Source organism: Hibiscus syriacus, unplaced genomic scaffold (assembly GCF_006381635.1).
Source record: "Hibiscus syriacus cultivar Baekdansim isolate YM2019G1 unplaced genomic scaffold, ASM638163v2 tig00110782_pilon, whole genome shotgun sequence".
NCBI lineage: Eukaryota > Viridiplantae > Streptophyta > Magnoliopsida > Malvales > Malvaceae > Hibiscus > Hibiscus syriacus.
In genome coordinates, this window is record NW_024062860.1 from 574,147 (window position 1) to 594,220 (window position 20,074).

At 35.2% G+C, this 20,074-nt stretch overlaps 1 protein-coding gene and 2 pseudogenes across 1 annotated transcript; 1 reads left to right on the forward strand and 2 right to left on the reverse strand.

Annotated features, from left to right (window-relative positions):
• Positions 1–1,483: 1,483 nt before the first annotated feature.
• On the forward strand, positions 1,484–6,581 carry LOC120140163 (annotated as a pseudogene).
• Positions 6,582–6,656: 75 nt separating this feature from the next.
• On the reverse strand, positions 6,657–8,830 carry LOC120140131 (11-beta-hydroxysteroid dehydrogenase-like 6). Its single transcript, XM_039155158.1, has 5 exons — positions 8,651–8,830; positions 8,053–8,245; positions 7,885–7,970; positions 7,016–7,312; positions 6,657–6,941 (listed from the first exon to the last, which is right to left on the reverse strand). The coding sequence occupies exons 1-5, from the start codon at positions 8,828–8,830 to the stop codon at positions 6,657–6,659; spliced, it is 1,041 nt and encodes a 346-aa protein (XP_039011089.1).
• A 1,146-nt stretch (positions 8,831–9,976) lies between these two features.
• Positions 9,977–10,928, reverse strand: LOC120140111 (annotated as a pseudogene).
• Positions 10,929–20,074: the final 9,146 nt, after the last annotated feature.

The window sequence follows — 20,074 nt, forward strand, 5'->3', positions numbered from 1 at the left end:
ATTTGAAACACGTAGCATTAGAGTTTCATAAGTTAACTTTTGTAAAGACAATTTTAGTTGAAGATTCATGGGTAAAGGCATATATTGTAAAACACCATGAACATTATCCCATGACCCTCCAAAACACAAATCTATCCAAACATGATCAACATTAGATGATTTCATGGTTGTAAATTAATTTACTAAACAGACGAGCTGCGAAACTAAAACATGTTGCCGGATTGGGAAGGATGTCGTTGGATATAGGAACGGATGTCGCCGGAGAGAGTGATAGATGGAGATGGAATGAGTTGCGATTTAGGGATTTAGTTTATGATTTCAGTGTTATATACCCAAAATTTCAGTGTTGTGATTTACAGATTCTCGTTGCGATTTACGGATTATCGTTGCGATTTACAGATTCTCGTTGCGATTTACGGATTATCGTTGCGATTTACAGATTCTCGTTGCGATTTATGGATTATCGTTGCGATTTACGGATACGCGTTGCGATATACGGATACGCATTGCGATTTACGGATACGCGTTGCGATTTACGGATACACGTTGCGATTTATGTGTTCGCGTTGCGATTTTCATATTCGCGTTGCGATTTTGGAAAATCGCAATGCGAATTTGTACTATCGCATTGCGATTTTCAAGAATCGCGTTGCGATTTTGGAAACTGATTTGCGATTCTGGGGATCGCGTTGCGATTTTTATTTCGCGTTGCGATTTTGTTGGTCATTTTGGCAAATCCAAAAAAAGTTGGTTAAAATCGTATATTATAACTTTTTTTTGGTCACTGAGGCGATTTTCTCGCAGTTTAATTACATTGTGGGAGAGCGTATGTTATGTATGAGAGACCAACAATGTCAAATTTTCCGAGAAAGCAATGACGGAAAAGGAAATGTTTTTTCTTTGGGTGAAATGAAAATCGTTCGTTTCTTTCATCACTGGGTGAGTATTCGATTGAATTGAATTCGAATGTTTTTTTAAAGTTAATTGAATTGACATGTCTTATTTTATAATTTAAACTTCATTGAATTTTTTGAATAGAGCTGTATTTAAAAAATTTGAGTTACTTTGATTCAAGTTGTTTGAGTTTATGTTTAAAATTTAATAATAAATATTTATAATGTTACGGTATTAAATTGAAATTGAGTTTTTATAATCATATACAATATATATATATTATATTTTTTCACATGCGTTTTACATTTAACGTATAGAGTTGAAGAACTCAGTTTGAATTAAAAAATTATTTTATTAATTACTAAATATTTTAAATTATTCTTGTCTGTTCGGAAAAAAAAAATTATCCACATTCGAACTTGACTATACTCTTTGCAAAATTTGACTCAACGCAAACTTATTTTTCTTAAATTTCAACTTTATCAAATTCGATTCAAATTATCATCCTACTAGCCATCCTATTTTGATGTATAAATTTATAATACACAAGTGCTATTGCTAGTCCACTATGAAGCTTGGGCAGAGAAGTCGGTAATCTAATACAGGTCTTAATATGTCATTTTCCCGTCAAAAAACCCTCAAAAAGGAACTGTATGATTCTACAGTGGAGGGAAATATCTAAAATCCCCAGAAATTTCTACTTCAATGGCGAAAAGGCGCCTAAGACTGCACTGCTCATCCGACGAAGAAGGCGTAGGAAGGCAACAGCAACCCCATAACGAACCTCCACATGAAAGCTCCGCCGTCTGTAATCAACCAGTGACACTATCTCCTCCTAACCCTAACCCCGCCGAGCCACTCCCAAATCCGATGATGATTTCATCGATGTCGATGAAAGCTTCACTCCTTCTCCGGTGGTGGACGAGAGCTCTGGCTCTCCGATTGGGGACTTCCTTTCAAGAATGGGACTCAAATTGAGGAGAGAGTGGCTGGATTCCTGCATTCAAGGGCTAGAAAGCTCGGTCCCTAGGTTTTCGGCTCTCGATGTTTCTGCAAAAGCGAAGCTTTGCTTTCAACAATTCTTGCTTTCTGATATGAATTGTTCCGGCGGCGGCATTCTTCCTGAAAACGTTGATTCGATGCACCTTGCTGATCTCAAAGGACCATTTGTCTTGCAGGTTCGGTTGTTTAACTAGTGAAGACTATTCAGAAAATGGATGTGTTGATGTTTCAAATGTCTGTTCATGCCAAATTCTTATGTTTCTAGGTTGATGAGATAGTAAATATCAGTTGTCCTCTCAAGGAAAGGTATCAGGATACGCCTTCTGGGATCAAGAGGTGCCTTAAGTTATCCATTACAGATGGTGTTCAACGCATATTTGGAATGGAATACAGGCCTATCAAAGATCTCCAAGTTTTGGCTCCGGCTGGATTGAAGGTTCTTCTCTGCTGCTATTACTGATTTTTGTATGGTATTAATGATAGGGAATGCTAGTTTTAGTATTGACGGTTTTATCATTTAACTTAAAATCAATTGGTACTAGGTTGAGGGGCTTAACTTTAATATTAGACCAGTAGAATTATGCCACTTAACACGCGAGGAATCTCTTGGCATGTGGACAACCTCACCATGGGTTGTAACTCCTCTCACGGGGTTAGGTGGGAAACACAACATAACAAAACCTTGGCTTTGATACTATGTTAAGCATCTAACCTAAAACCAAGTGGTAGTAGGTGGAGAGGCTCAACTTTAACTTAAGACCGCAACTCTATTACTTAAGAGATGTGGGATAACGCCACTTGACAAGATAAATCAATGGGTTTATAATTCTTGTTCATAATATGCTAAGAGAGAGTGCATTTCATAAGGGCAACCAGTGGTAGCATGATCTTCCTTGGATTTGAAGGCATGAATTTGAATCAATGGCACCTTGACAGATTTTGGCCGATTATTCTCTGCATTTTTGACTGATCGATTTGGTCATACATGGACTTTGTAATATCTCTTCTTATTTATTCACAGGGTGTTGGTGTGTGACGTTGGATATAAATTGTTTATCTGGCTACTTGAAGACAAGCTATGTTGTCTTATCAATTCATGTAAAGAAAATACTACCTCTACTTCATAAATTGTAAATGATTCATCAAAATCCCATTTTCGAAGAATGAGTTTATTTTACATTGTTCAGTAATGTTTTATCTTGATATGTATGGCTAGGCCTACCTTAATTTTTCAGTCAGATGATTCTTTACAGTTTCTTGCAATGAGTTACTGTCTGAACTGGTTATTTTGTTGGGCAGTGTCACTTGATCCTTTTACTGCTGGTACAACACCTAGATTATCCCTTAGACCCTTATTTCCCCTAGGTTGGACAGATGCACATTTATTCATGGCAACCAAAGTTTAAAACCTTTAGTTCAATTAGTCGCCAAAGCTTTGATGTAGTTTGTTTATATTTTTTATTCTGTAGGTTGCCATCTGTAATGCATGTACGGCGTGGGCTTCTTATGCTGGTCCCTGAAAGTTTAGAAATTCTAGGAGGAGTGGTTGAGGACCTAGTAGCTGCACGACAGCGTCTTGTTGCTGAAGTCAACAAGCCACCTAGGGGTGAAAGGTATTATTAAATTTCCAAGTGTATCTACTATTTCTTTTCACATACATTACCAAACCTTATAGACAAGTAATGTCACCTTCCCCCCTCACAAATTATCAGTTTAACATACTTTGTAGTTTCACTTTTGTTTTCATGTTATCAATAGCTAAAATCAAATAACATTGCCTTTAAAGGCTGTACAATTAGGCTGAGTCTCTAGTTTAGAATTGTGTGTTAGCAGCCTCCTAGACGGATAAATTGTATCGACTGTAATACTTGTGATGCTTGTAATTTTACAATGTTCGTATGAATGAAAAAATTGAATTAAACCAGAATGTCCTTTAAGGAGTGGAAAAAATATGTAGTTTAGTTCTACTATTATCAGGACATGCTGATTAGAGCTGTTCCATTGTCATCCTTGTTGAGTGATTTCTCTTAAACCGTTTTGGAACTTGGAATGATCTTACAGATTATGTATGAATCATTTAATGAGGACCGGAAATTCACTTGAATCAAGAATCTTTCATCGTTGTGAATAATTCTCTCTCTATTTTATGCAGAACAAAGACAGGAGTGGTTCCTCCTTTAGCAACTAGAGCAACTCTTGCTGCATGGCCGCTGAATGGTGTTAACTTTGTTGAACCTACTAACAATTTAATATATCAAAATTCGGCTCCTTTTTGGACAGATGAAAGAGGTTGTTTATTATTTGTTTGTTTTTGAAATCAAATGCAAGGGCTTGACTTTCCAAGGAAAAAATGAGTGCACAAAAAGGATAAAAACGGTTGCATGCTGTATGTGTTTGTTATAAATGTAATTTTCAAGGGAGATATTGATTAATGCCTTTTTTAAGTATATTGATTGTGATTTTGAGATGTCTCATAGAACAGAAAAGGAGATGACAGGCAGGTTAGATCTATGCACTCTTAAGAGTTTAGAATGCTTTCTTTCTGCCCGCTCTTTGACAATGGCAGGCAGGTTAGATGTAGGCACTCTTAAGAGTTTAGACAAACCTTTAGTATTTCACTTGAGTTCCAGAATTGGAGGTTGACATTTTTGTTCAAGAAATGAAAGAATTCTTCTGCTTGGGCTTTCCTTAAGTATTTTTAGCTGGTGATACATTGAAGATTTTCCCTTAACTATTTCATCATTTATCTTCAATTGTGTGCTATGCTTCCTGAATTAGTATTAAAGAAATTTGAGGGCATTTGAAGTTTTATAAGGCTACTTGGCAAATTGAGAGCGTATAAATGATTGTATGTCCATCCCTTTTTGCCTATATCCATATATTGTAGGTGTTACTTTTGTTTAATCTAGCACTATTACTACTCAAAGAACTGTTGAGGATCCCACCACTCGTACGCGTGTAGTGAATGCTGTGCCTAATTCATCATCCGATGTTGCTGAGGATGTTGAGAGGATGCATTTTGATAGTGTTCCCATTAGCAGGGAAAATGCTATGTCAAACTCGAACTCGAATATTGCTCCAGATAATGAGAACATCCATGTGGTTGAACATTCTTTCATGCTTTCCGGAGACCAAGAAGTTCCCTTTACCTATTTAGCTAGTTTGTCAGCCAGGTGGACTGATATTAAAGATAAAGCTACACATGTACAGGGAAAGATTAAGGTATCCATAGTTCCCTATTTTTTTTATATTGTTTTAATCTTTGCTGACTTACATTTTAGCTCTCAAAATTCGCCTAGAATTATTGAAGCGGATAACACAAAATTAGTTGAGAATTCCTTCCATCATATATTTAGTTGGTTTCCACTATCTGATCTTTTTTGAAGTTTTTCGCAATTTTATGACATTTTTTTGTAGTGCTTCTTGACTGGTGTCAGGGGATTCCAGTATGAACTTCTATGTTATGTTGATTATGGCAGCCTCATCTGTGAGATCCTCATTGATCACAATGTTAGTTCAGATGAATGCATCTCTTAAAGCCTCATCTCTTTCTATCAATATGGACTTATCGATTTGCATCCATCCCCAATATTCTCTCCCTCGAAACCTGTTACTTAGGGCTTATGGCTTTTTACCAACAATGCTATGAGCTTATTGCAACTTGAGAACTTAATCCCTTTGTATTTCTGAGTTCAGGTTGTGCAGAGTGGAATAGGCCGTTCTCCACAAGAGGTCACTGCTGCCCTTCCTTCTTCAGACAAACAAATAGTCAAAGGTATGAAGGAGAACATGAGGCAGTTTCAGGCATTTTTGGCACATTTTGAGGTAAAGCCTGTCAAAACTTGAACTATTTATCAATTATGAGACTCTTTCACGAGTTCCAACTAGGTTTCATGGTGGACTGTAGTCTTGTTGTGAAGGTGCGCCCTAGGTGGTTGAATGTAGATTCCTTATATTGCATTACGCACAAGGCGCAAATAACTGTCGGTATGTCCCAAAATAGTTCACCACTGTCTTTAACCTATTCTATCACCTTTATCCATCATCTCTTCTGTTAATCTCAAACAGTTTATATAACATTTTGTATATTCTATAATATATATTAGGTTGAATATATACAATAAACTCTAAAGTCTGGTTTTGATAAAAAAAAAAAAAAGCTCTAAAGCGTGGTCTAGTTTATCCAGATTACTTGGATATATGATTTCCATGTGGTCCATTTCTATTGTTGAATACTCAAATATTGAAAAGTATAAAGTTTGAGATTATCCCTTCCATACTAATATTTATCTAACTTAAGAAGGTCTGCGACTCTGCGCCGCTTTTGTTTACAAGGGCATGACTCCCTGTAAATGCTGAAATGGTGTTTAATGTTAAGACTTGTCTTGTATGGTTGGTTTATTTTTTCACTTGCAAAATTTTCTTTTGTAGGGAATGATGCTTCTTGAGATAAACAGAACATCTTCTCTTCCAATTGCCAAGGAGATGATCCAGGGCTGTCCTGCATCTGATGCATGGTTGTTTCTTAGAAGATTGAACCCTTCTTCTTGTTGAACTCCGGAGCACTGGCTATCGGATCCAATCGAGATATCCCATTAATTGGCTAAGATTTCTTCTTCTCATCACTTAGATTTCAGTAAAAAGAAAGAGAAACAAACTTTACTGCTACTTTCTGCCATATATGTCAAAACCTATGAACTTGCACTCTAAGATTGATGAGGTTCCTTAACTCTCTTATTTCTCTCTCTTTATGTATATATTCATTTTGATGGGGTTAAGAAAGCCTCAAGCGAGAAGAGTTGTTTGATTCCAGTTGCTACATGCAGTAGCTTCTTGCTAGGTGCATCCCTAGAAGAAGAACCGGCTCCTGCCATTAACATGACCCCGTTCCACCAATCCATCATCTCCGGAAAAAACACCCTCCACAGTACTGTGGTGTGCATCCATGATGGAACCGTCAAGTACTTGTCCCCACGGCATGCGCTTTCAACTATCGCCTTGGCGCACCTCTCTGCCGTCTCTACAGGCATCACATTCACTTGAACCTGTCAACAACAATTCATAAAAGTTTATTACATTCCACACAAACTTATTTTGAGAAGAGAAAAGCTTTGCTTACGTCTCTCATTTCTCGGTCGACTTCCAATGTGCCTTCCTTCGATAAGCATTTGCCTTCGGTCATCTCTGTGTCTATGAATCCAGGAGTCACGATTGTGATCCCGATTTGGGTACCTAATTCAATCCTCATTGCCTCGTAAAAGCTAATCAGTGCTGCTTTACTTGCACTATAGAAGCCGGTTCTCGGTGCGAATACCCAACTGGAACATGATGATATCACTATGATCTTCCCTTTGCTCTTCCTCAGATGTTGCAGAGCAAAATAAGTGCTGTATGCTGAACCCCAGAAGTTTATGTCCTATGAATACAAAATTCACTCATTGAGCCACCTTGTGATTTATGCTACTTGGATTATTCAAGTGAAAATGTCGAAATACATATATGATACATGAAATAAACATATTCTAATTGGATGTATTTGAAATCGTCACGGAATAATGACTAGTAATCAATCACAAATCGATATGTAAAACCCATAGTTTATATGTCTCGTAATACGAGTCATAAGGTCACATCAACTTAATTAATATTTGCTGAATTTAAATGTTTAAAAATTTTGTTTCATTTAATAATATTTTTTTAACTTTGAAAATTTTTTTAGTCACTAGTCAAAATTTAAGGTATTATACTATAAAAGAAAGAACATGAAATTTATTGCTTCACGGAACTTTTCAAGTCAGATCAAACGAAATTCAAATTACTATTTCTAACAGACAAATTGTATCTTTACACCAAGATTTGGGAACTCAAAGTAACATATCATCACCTATCAAACTAAAAATCAAAAGAAGTATAATTCGACCTATCATCAATTCATGTCGAATATTTGAAGCCAAAATGAAAATAAAAGAAATTTGATAGATTGATTACCATAGCTGGTAAAGCTTTAGTGATATCTTCATAGTCCTCAAACAAGCAGACCGGTGCAACCCCAGCATTGGTGACCAAATGATCCACTGTTAGCAACAATCACCACCATTAATTCGAAGAATCCCAAGAGCAAGAGTTTATGAAGAAAATCATCAAATCTGCGCTTACATTGTCCAAAATGATCTACAGTGGCATCAACAAACCGCTTACAGTCTTCAATGTTAGAGACATCTCCAAGGATGTAAACAGTTTCAGGGGAACCAATGATGTCACAAATTTCATTTACTTCTTGGAGACGATGCTTTCTCCTCGCAACGAGGGCTAATCGAGCTCCTCTCCTAGCATACTCGTATGCCAAATGCTTCAAAACTCAAGAAAATAAATACAAGAATTATTAAGAATTTATAAGCAAAAAAATAACCAAAATGAAATCAACAAGGCAATACAATACAAAATATGAGATTTAACGTTGTTCAACAGTTGCATACCTCCGCGTATGAAAAAAATAAACATCAAGATCATTAAAGGTACAAATATATAATATCCTATGTATTTCAAAATTCGATATCTATACTAAAATCTGGTGTATCCCAAGTCATTATCTTAGTATCTGTGATTACAAAAGATGATATCTTTCTAAAATAATTCTCACGTACGAATTTTAATCTTAGTAAATTTAATTACCAAATTGGAGTTAAAATATCTAACAATGTACTACAGCTATGAATCATACATATATACATGCAAGAATTGGGTAAATTCGGACCTCGCCAATGCCTGAAGATGCTCCGGTGATGAGTACAACTTCTCCGGTTACGTTTTCCTTGAATAAGGTTCTTGCGGTGGAGATGAAGGCCTTGAGAGAACGATATTGATGAAGGAAGAAGGGTGCAAGAAGGGATACGGTGACTACGATGACATTCATCAACTTATCCGCCAAATCCATGCTTCTTTGACAAACAAGTTACCAGACACTAAAGCTACTTTTCATGATTGTAGAATAGGACTACTTAATTTCATTGCTCTTGCAGTTGCAACGTAGCGGTTTTGCATGTAGGTGATTCGACACGTAGCTCATTGTCTTTCCTTTTTCGTTTTTTCCCCTTATTTCTTAGAACTTTGTTCGGATTAATATGAAGGTATTTATGTTGCACACTTAGATTTGATAAGTGAATTTTCCGTCAAGATTTTTTGTATATATAATAACTCAAGATTTACTTAAATAATATCAAACTATTTATTACTTAAATCAACTGCCATTATTTTTTATTAGCTCAAAAGAGGGTTTCTTCTTTTAGATCAAGAAAGTTTCAGTAGCCCAAAATACAACCTTTGGGTTTCGAATCATGCCCTACTAGTTTGAGGGTCCTCTATTAAAATCGAGGGCTCTAGTTGGGTCTTACGGCCCAAAAAAATCCTTTTGAACTTAAAATAGATTGTTCGATTACCTAAAATGATCTTTTAAGCATAATTTAAAATTTTAAATGCTAAAATGTCACAAAACTCTAAATTTTAAGAAATGGCCTAAATATTAAATAGTTGGATAAAATGATCCAATTTATTTGAAAACACATATGATAATCTTGTATGACCTATTAAGTGCATACATATTCCTAAAATACCTTTCAAACCTTACAAAATGTAAAATGTCCAAAATATTTTCATATATTATAAAAAGATAAAATATCCTTGAGGCTTAATAAATGAATTTGGAACCTTGAAACTTTAGAAGAATGGATAAAATAAGACTAATTATCAAGATCTTCATATTTGAAAAATAGTTGGACTTAGGGCCTAAACTTTGTAAATTTATCAAAATACCTTTAGTGCTTAATAAATGGATTTTAAGCCTTAAAAACTTTGGCTAAAAGATTAAAATTCTCTTGCTTCTTACTAAGTGGGCTTGAGACCTTAAAATTATAAAATAATTAAAATATCCTTGTGTTAAAATGATTGAATTACCCTTAAATGTGTAAAATCATGACATGACTTAAGACACGTAAGATTTATCATATATCATTTGATACACGTAAGATTTATCGTATATCATTTGTAAGATTTATCATATCAATTATATACGTTACGTTAATGGTGGATCGATTAACAGTTTCCATCTAATTACGAATTATTTTGGATAAATGTTAGGAGTTAAAGTACATAGGTTTTGCTAACTTATTTTCTTGTAGACGATGAAGTGGACGAATTTCTTCTTCCCTTTGCCCTTTGGAGAATTAGCCTTGTGAAGGGTCTTTAGCCCTTTGGAGAATTAGCCTTGTGAAGGGTCTTAGCCCTTTGGAGAATTAGCCTTGTGAAGGGTCTTAGCATCATGTCTCAAAAACCCATGCTTCTTGATTTGCTCTCTCACAAACCTTTTATATGAAAGCTGCTCCCCTAAACTGTGGCAGAACCATCCACGCCATCAACACCAGCTTCACACTGTACCAAATCGGTATCCTACACCATCCAATCCGATTCGATCAAAATTTACAATCCAAAAAGTATAATTACATGTCAAGAGACGAACTTTAAACTTTGAAATATGCAGATAAAGTGTTTTACCACTCCAAGACTGATTGAAGCAGCATCTCGGTTAGAGTAAGCAATGAATATAAAATCCAATAAGCAAGCCACTGTTCATCGTCTTCCTTGCCCGGGGTTTCTATAGCTATCACCGAGGCATATCTGATGCAGGAGAAAGAAAAAGAAAAGACAAATTATTTTCTCAGGAAACAAACATGTAAGTAAATTGATGGTATAGTTGAAAGTTTCTTACAAGGGATACAGCAACATCACCACAGGCCTGCAAACATCAAAAACAAGAAGAATAAAAAGTTAAAAGTCTTTGAACATGAGATTAAGAGGGAAATAGAAAAAGAAAAGAAATACCCTGCTAAAGAATGAAGATTTGAGAGCAGAGTCCAGAAACGACTCATGTTGTTGATTTTCTGGGTTTGGGAATAAGTGTTTTGAAATTTGAATTGGAAGAAGAAGAAGAAGGACAAAAAGCAGTTTACGGTTCGTTGATATCAAAGACAATGTTGGAAGACAAGGACGGACGGGGCTCTGTGAACTCACAAACATATATATGCCCAACTGACCGGGTTCGGCTTACTCCTGACAATGGGTGGTCACATTTTGATCAAAGAAGAGGGTGAAATACACTTTTAATGCTTAAACTATTACTTTTATTTTGTTTTAGTATCTAAATTTTATTTTGTTTCCAAATCATACCTAATGATTAGCTTAGGTTTCAATTTTGTACCCGCCATTAAAAAAATTAAAAAAAATGTTGATGTGGCATTATTTCAATGTTGATGTTGTATTACCTTATGGTGAGACATCAACATAACTGTTAATTTTTTAACGACGGGATATTAAAATGAAATTTAAACTAAATATTACGAATGATTTTAAAATAAAATAAAGTTTAGGCATCAAAATGGAATAAAAGTAATAGTTAGATAATAAACATGTAGTTTTTCCAAAAAATAGAATTAGGTTATTAGATTTAAATAATAAAATATTCTTAAATATCTATTAATTTCATTAACTTTTATGATCATAAACCTATATGGTTATTATATAATAATTTGATAAGCTTAATAATTATTTTATAATTTCTAGAAATTAGATGTACAAATATTTGAATATAATTTAAGAATTTCTAAAATTCTTTACCATAAATAAGCTGAGATGGAGATTGGAGATGAGTAAAATAGAGGCTAGGTTGAGACAGGTTACTAGGGTTTCAAAAAACTAATTTGGCTTTATGCCAGGCAGGTTTACTACGGAGGCGATTCATCTACTTCGACGACTTATGGAGAAATATAGGGGAAAATAGTGATCTTCACATGGCGTTCATTGACCTTGAGAAGGCGTATGATAGCGTTCCCCGCGATACGATCTGGAAGACCTTGGAAACGAGACGGATCCCAACTGCTTATATCCGGGTGATTCGTGATATGTACTGTAGATCTACTACTACCGTCAGGACTACAGTTGGCGACACCAAGGCATTCCCGGTGGAAATCGGACTCCACCAGGGGTCGGCTCTTAGCCCTTACATCTTCGCCTTGATTATGGACGACATCTATTGGGCGACACCAGACGATGTTCCATGGTGTATGCTTTTCGCTGACGACATTGTCCTAATTGCTTAAACAAAAACTGAGTTGAATAGTAGACTTGCTACCTGGAAGACTGCTTTGAAAGAAAAATGTCTAAGGATCAATATTGAAAAGACAAATTATGTATGTTCTAACTTCAGTGGAAACCAAAACGACGAAGATGTAGAAGTATGCATAGAAGGACACATTATCCCCTCAAATGATTGTTTCAAGTACCTAGGGTCTATGATACATAAAGATGGGGTGTAGATGAAGACGTTACACACCGTATAAAGGCGGGATGGCTAAAGTGGAGGGCTGCTACTGGAGTTTTGTGTGACAAGAAGGTGCCTCTAAAACTAAAGGGAAAATTTTATAGAATGGCAATAAGACCAGCGCTGCTGTATGGATCAGAATGTTGGGCAATCAAGAAGGATCACGTAAGGAGGATGGAGGCCGCAGAAATGAGAATGCTTCGATGGACATGTGGTAAGACTCTGTGGGACATGACACCTAACTCTGCTATTAGGATGTACTTGGGGGTGGTGCCTGTATCCGAAAAATTGAAGGAGTGAAGACTACGGTGGTTTGGGCATGTCCTTAGGCGACAACCGTCGGATGCGGTCATGAGGGTAGAGTCGATTACAGTCGACGGTGTCAGAAGGAGAGGACGACCAAGACGGAAGTGGGAAGACTGCTTGAGATCTAATTTGAAGGAATTAGCCCTTACCGAGGACATGACCTCCGATAGGAAAGTATGGAGACTTAAGACCAGGGTAGTTGAGTAGTGCGGTTCACAGCCATAGGGTGTAACATCTTTGTCTTCTTTTTAATGTCTTTGTAGTACTTTCCATGACTTCTACTTTATACATGTTTCTGTCATTGAAATGTATGAAGGCTTAGAACTAGGGTATCGGAGTAGTGTTGCCTTAGTTTAAGAATTAACTCATTTGAATTTATTCCTTCTCGTAGCTTGCTATTATTAACTTCTGTGTATCATTTCTATTCATGTTTCCTCTTTTTAAATTTAGCGGGGTCTTACATTTTCAGTCTATATGCAGAGATTTCTATGTAGGGAATTATTTGCAGGGAATTATTTACAGGGATTACTTCCCATTACAGACGCACATATCAAGACTGCATATGAAGACTGTTCATCTATGTATTTATTTATTTATTTATACACGCATTTGCATCTTATCTTTATTTTTAATTTGCTGACTGCCGGAGGTCTTCCACGGAAGCTGCTCTCAACATGGCGTTGGGGTCAGCCTACTACCCTACCTCCCTCTTATCTCATTGCATATAGGAATCAGGGTTTTGTTGTTGTTGTTGTTGTTGTAAAATACTGCTGCTCATGTATAGTTACCAAGTGGCATACAACTAGAGGTTATTGAATTATATTAAAATAATTATTTTATTTATAAATTATTATTGTTTTTATTAAAGTGTTATAAAATAGTTATTATACGAATGATCTCCCGACTATATGCTATTGTTTTACTGAATCAGTCGATTATTAAAAGTTATAAAATGGTTTCTCAAATATTAGATATGACTTTGTTGAATCTCTTAACTATTAAAAATTACAAAATGACCACAAAACTATTTATATATTCTAAACTCATATTTTTTTCGTTTGGTGGTCTTCTGTGCTGGACGTTGATCTATGGACAGGAACATGATAAATGTTTATTCCAAAATCATTTGAGTTGTATTTTGTGGATAGAGTCTTCGTTTATATTATATCGCCTAATCAGTGCTTGAAATATTATGATATTGAGTCAGTGCTTAAAAATAATTTTGATGTCAGTAGACATTATTAAAATATAATTTTATTCTATTTTAATCAATAAATTAACATTCAATTTTTAATAAAAAATGATGAAATTTGAATATATTAATAGTCTAATGATAATTTTATAATTATTAATAATCGAAAAATTTAATAAAATAACGTTCTTTAATTAAGAGATTTTTTATAATTTTTTTAATATTTAAAAAAGTTGTTCAAAATTTAGTGACTATGCTAATCTAGATCATAGTGATGGCATTAGCTCCTATTTTTGACGAAAGATGTCAAGTGGTCTTAAGTCTCTAAAATTAGGCAGTGATGGAAATGTTAGGCGACGTGTAAGATTTCAAGTGTTTGGACGGCACTTACGTGTAGGACGAGAGGCATTGTTGTCTCTTTCGTCGGTTGTCAACCTGACCTGACACCTGGAGATATGTGATGTCTGCATTTTCACCATTAGGTACATGCCCGTTGGGCTCTTTCATAAAGTGGTCGCTTCTTGCCTCTACTTTTTGAGTTTCTTTATATTTCATTTTCCTAACACATTTTAGAATGGATCAAATAACTTTATCAAATATAAAGTATTCAAATAGGCTTTCGATTACGGTCTATCACAATCAATAAATTATTAAAAGTTATAAAATAAATTTTTGATTATAGGTTAATGTTTTTAGAGTTTTTATAATTAAAATTTATAAAATAATTATTTAACTATTTATAGGTTTTGAATTTTTATTTTTTATAAAAAATTTGAAGGTCATCTAAACTGATTGAAATATGATGAAATCATGTTTTTAATAATATTTGCTAGCATCGACGTTAATTAGGAGCATTAACTCGATAACATAACTGTAGACACCCGTATTTGTCCGGATATACAAAAATATTTTATTTTATTATATTTATTATTATTATTATTATTATTATTTTATTTTTGTAGGCCCCACACTCAACAACCCTGATTTAGTGAGATTCAGAAAATAAATCAACGGATTTGAGTCCTATTGAAATACTAAAACCAACGTATTTAAGTCATATTGAAACATTAAAACCGAAGCATTTGAGTCCAAGTAGGACTCTAAATCTGAGCTAAAAATAAGTTTATTTAGACTATAAATAGACTCAAGCATCAAGAGGAAAGGACACAGAGAAAAACGTGTGTGATCAGAGGAAATAGCGTGGTTACTGTTGAAGCCTTTGAAGCATAATGCAATGAGTGATGTCGATTTTTCTATCATTTTTGTTTGGGATTAGGAGACGTTATGTAATTAAAAATTATTAGCAAGTTTGATGGATCTCCATGGGATTCTGTGTTTCATTCTAAAGTTTTGTCTAATAGATTGCCCTTTCTACATTTTATTTATTTGAGTAAATTTGCTATTATCGAAGGGAATGCTTTATTTATTATTTTTTTTTGCATTCTTATTAACTTTCTTTTTTACACTATTTATTTATTTTTATTATCTTTATTTATTTTGTTATTATTATTACATTAATACTTTTTTCATATTTGTTTTTATTTTTATAATCTAATATTTTTTACTTTCTAGGGGTGCTTTCAATCGATCAAAGGTAAACAATTCGTATCGAATACTTTTAAATTTTAATTTTAATTTTTAATTTTTGCAATTAAAGACAACAGATAAATTAATTGATACCGAAAGGGCGGTTCAAAGGTGCTAATCATTCCTTGATCATAACCGACTCCCGAACCCGACACATTTTACGTACAACGCAGATCAGGTAAGATGTTGTCTGACCCACCTAAATTCGTTTTAAAATGGTCGATGAATATTCCAATTCGTTTAATCCAAGTCGAAGCCCAAATTCGGGGCCCAACTGAAAGATGGCTGCGACAGCTTGTCGACTCCGCTGGGACATGTAAGTGAGTTAGGCCAGAATTAATTTTCGGTTGTCTTTTATACGAAAAAGGTAAATTTTAATTTTAATTTATTTATTCGATTCCAATTATTTACCTTTGATTATTTTTCAAATAAATAGTTGTACTAACGTTTTTTCAATTATTTCATATTTTCAAAGTTTTCGTCTCTACCTCTATACCCGAGCTTCGAACCCTTTTAAGTGGGGTGAAAACGACACCTTCGTGAGAATTTATTCTCCGCACAGGCCTAGCAAGTAACCTTCAGGATTCATATACCTTATGTCTTCGTGTGAATTTATTCACCGTATAGGCATAAGGGAATGTTTCCTCTCGAGTTTAACTTAGTCAACATAAACTTGTAATGGGCTTAGGACTAAGGGTTTGGCAAGCCCAAGGGGGCACCTGCAAGGAGAGCTCGAGTGCCTTTTTAGAACCTAAACCGAGAGAGTACAGGGAATTAGAGCCCACCCCAAAACCTCATTCTAAACCCTAGACTGCTTTGATTTTATTTCCTGCTTTACTTTCTGTTCAAAGCATGCGAACTAGACAAATACGCGGTTAGGGTTTGTTTGAAATTAGCATACGGGATAGAGATCATGTCTGGGTAGGAACAATAAGCATATGGGGTAGGATTTTTTTTTTCATTTTTTATTATTTTGATTTACCTCACTAACTCTTTTTATTTTTTGTTCTCTTTCATTTTGTTCTCATCATTCGTATCATTTAAAAGAGGTGTTGATCCACAAAAAATGTGTTTGTTAAACATGAATAATCTGCGTTAATGGAAAAAGGGGTTATAATACAAGAGATGAAAATACAGAGGACAATCTACAAGGTGGTTATATATCACATTCAATCTAGAAGACGTGGTGCCTACAATTTAAGAGTATATCACTCTGCTGTATTATAAAGGACTCATAATGAACCGGGTCTGTCTGCATCAAGCACAATGAAAGTCTATCTTTGAATAATTGACTAGCAGAGGTTGCAGGGGCAAGATGAAGGTTATTGATCTTGGGAGTCCCTTCAAAGATAACAATGGCAAAACGATAGCTGAAATTGGAGACCCTTGCTGACGAATTCAAGAAATAGACAAATGAACTTCGCATAGTTCCTATCAATTGAGGGCTCCAATGACATATTCGTTGGGAACAGGTTCAAAAAAAGATAAATGCTAGAGATGCAGTCATTCGGGACTTCTTGGGCCAGTACAAAAAGTAACTCAACATTTGCACGGTTCATCTAGAGAAGCCAAAGCGGTTCGACAAGTTATTCAACCGATGACAGACGAAGACAGAAGACTAGTCAACATGTCAGAAGCTGTTAGGATAAAGATAAAACATTTTTGTCCCCAATAAGAATTATTTCTAATAACAGACACATTTTTGGATCAATGCCTCGAACATTGTATGCATTATGCATTCATGTATATTTCACATTATTTTTCTCTTTTTTTATTACATTCACATGTCTCATAAAAAATGAGAACATTTCGATCATATGATATATAAGGAGCTTTACCAACAGTTGTTTGACACACATGTGGTGTCACCATATCCAGAGAAATCCATGAAGCCCCTGTACCCCAGGTAGTATGATGAGAAGCTCATTGCGAATATCATAGCAGTGTCCTAGGGCGCACTATCGAAAACTACTCCACATTCAAGAGAATCGTACATAAAATACATAACAAGAACTGGATCGACTTCAACAACTTGGGGGCATCCAAGTGAGGGAGATCATTTCATCATTTGAGGCATTCTGTTTGAATTTGTTTTTTTCATTTTTTTTTCTTTCTCAAGTTTTTGTAAGGAATTTTAAAGAAATTAATGTTACTTTAAAGATGCTAAGCAATGAATCACATTTGCAAACTTGCAATTCTTTGAATATCATTTGAATTAAGAAACACTGTAAATGGTTCAAAGTTACATATCTTTGACGAAGTAACATGACTTAAAATAAAGACTTTGACCTTACCCAAAATATACACTCAAACACCGTACCCTGCTCTTGTAATTAACCAATGTAACATTTTCCTTTCATAAGGTGCAGACAACATGAGGCATCATTTATATATGAAAATTACTATACTTTTTATTTGAGACGTTCAACGATGATCATTATCTTTACAAATGGAATAATTGAGTAAGTGAATATAGTTTAGGTCAGTTGCTTGAAAATTGAACTCTAAAGATAAATTTTTTGACTTTCAACAACACCTAGACTATAACAGGTTCTTCTTGACAATCTTAAAAAATTAAATCCGTAAAAACTGAGCTATTCCGCTAAGGCAATTGGTAATAGAGGAAACTTGAAAGCCCTGACCTTATGAGTAGATTACGTTCAAACCATGACATTGCTCGAACACTTGGCAATTCGATGTTTGCTCCACTGATATTGTCCGGCTAAAGACTTTGTGATGAGATGAACCCTTCAGTTAACTTGATAAAACTGATTATAATGTTAAGTTGTCCCTCTAAATTAATTAGTTAAGCGCCCCGGCTTTATGGATTCAGCTAGCCAGATAACGGCAAAATAAATCAGAGTAAGAAATATTTTGGTAATGATGGACTAAGAGAGTTAAGGAACACCTGTTATAGTCAATTTCACACGAGCACTCAAGAATTTCGTTTTTAGACCGATATTTTTGCACTACCTTTGTTAGAGGAGCCTACTAAGCTTGAACAAATGGAAGATTTTAGAGGACCAAAATAAAAGGTCTAGTAATTGATCATGTTAATTGAGTCATTTTGTCTGCACCCAATTAAAATGCCAAACAAAAAAACATGTTGCGATATTTCAAAAATTGACATTTTGGATGATCGAAACCTTAGAAAGGATGCCAACCTAAAGCCAACTCATCCATTTGAACATTTGTCAAAGAGTTGTAACTCTGAAAGCATTAAAAGAGCTATTGATTCCTTTGATATACTTTGAACTCATATTTATAATTTGATTCAATTGCGAACAATATTTTACAACATTTTTATCATTTTCCCTCATAAAACAAGAAAAAGGAGAAAAACATTTTTAAACAGAATAATCTCATATATGAAAGGTCTGTAAAGCCAAAGCTTGAAAAAGAATGGGGCACAATCGATTCCATGGACCAGATTGGCAGATAAAACACGAGACTCTAATCCAAGAGATAAACCATAACTCATTCATGTTATATGCATCTTAGACATACTTAAGAGCATCACATTTATCATGTTTAGCACACATAATTTTTTAACAGCTTTTAGAGTCAAATTTCAACTTCAAGATGAAAGATACTTGATTCAAAAGCGCATTCGGAAATTGATGGTGGTTGTTTAACTTCACAGTGAATGGGAGACTGTCAACAAACAACTTTTCAGTTTCATTCAGAATCAATTTCAACTTCACAACGAAGGATATTGGACTCGAGATAACACAATATCAACTTCACAGTGAAGGGGCGACTGACTGTCAACAAACAACTTTTCAGTTTCCTTCAGAGTCAATTTCAACTTCACAGCGAAGGATATTGGACTCGAGACCACACAAGCTCAAATTCACAGCGAAGGGACGACTGACTGTCAAACAAAAAACTTTTCAGTTTCATTCAGTGTCAATTTCAACTTCACAGCGAAGGATATTAGACTCGAGACAACATAAACTCAACTTCACAGCGAAGGGGTGACTGACTGTCAACAAACAACATCCCAATTTTATTCAGAGTCAATTTCAGCTTCACAACGAAGGATATTGGACTTGAAACAATACATACTTGGATTTCAACATCACGATGAAAAATATTCAAGTCAAGGCTCAACTTCATGACGAATGGGCCATTCACAATTTCAACTCCACAACGGAGGATATCGTACCCACACATCCACGATTTCAACTCCACGACGGAGGATATCGTGCCATTTAAGGCTCAACTTCACGACGAAGGGGCTTCCCAGTTTCAGAGCTAATTTCAACTTCACGGCGGATGATATTGGACTCGAAATAATACAACTTACTTGGATTTCAACTTCACGACGAAGGATATTAAAGTCAAGGCTCAACTTCACGATGAAGGGGCCATCCACGATTTCAACTCCACAATGGATGATATCGTACCCACACATCCATGATTTTAACTCCACGATGGAGGACATCGTACCATTTGAGGCTCAACTTCACGACGAATGGGCTTCCCAGTTTCAGGGCCAATTTCAACTTCACGGCGGATGATATTGGACTTGAAATAATACAACTTACTTGGATTTCAACTTCACGACGAAGGATATTAAAGTCAAGGCTCAACTTCACGACAAAGGGGTCATCCACGATTTTAACTCCACAATGGATGATATCGTACCCACACATCCACGATTTCAACTCCACGACGGAGGATATCGTGCCATTTGAGGCTCAACTTCACGACGAAGTGGC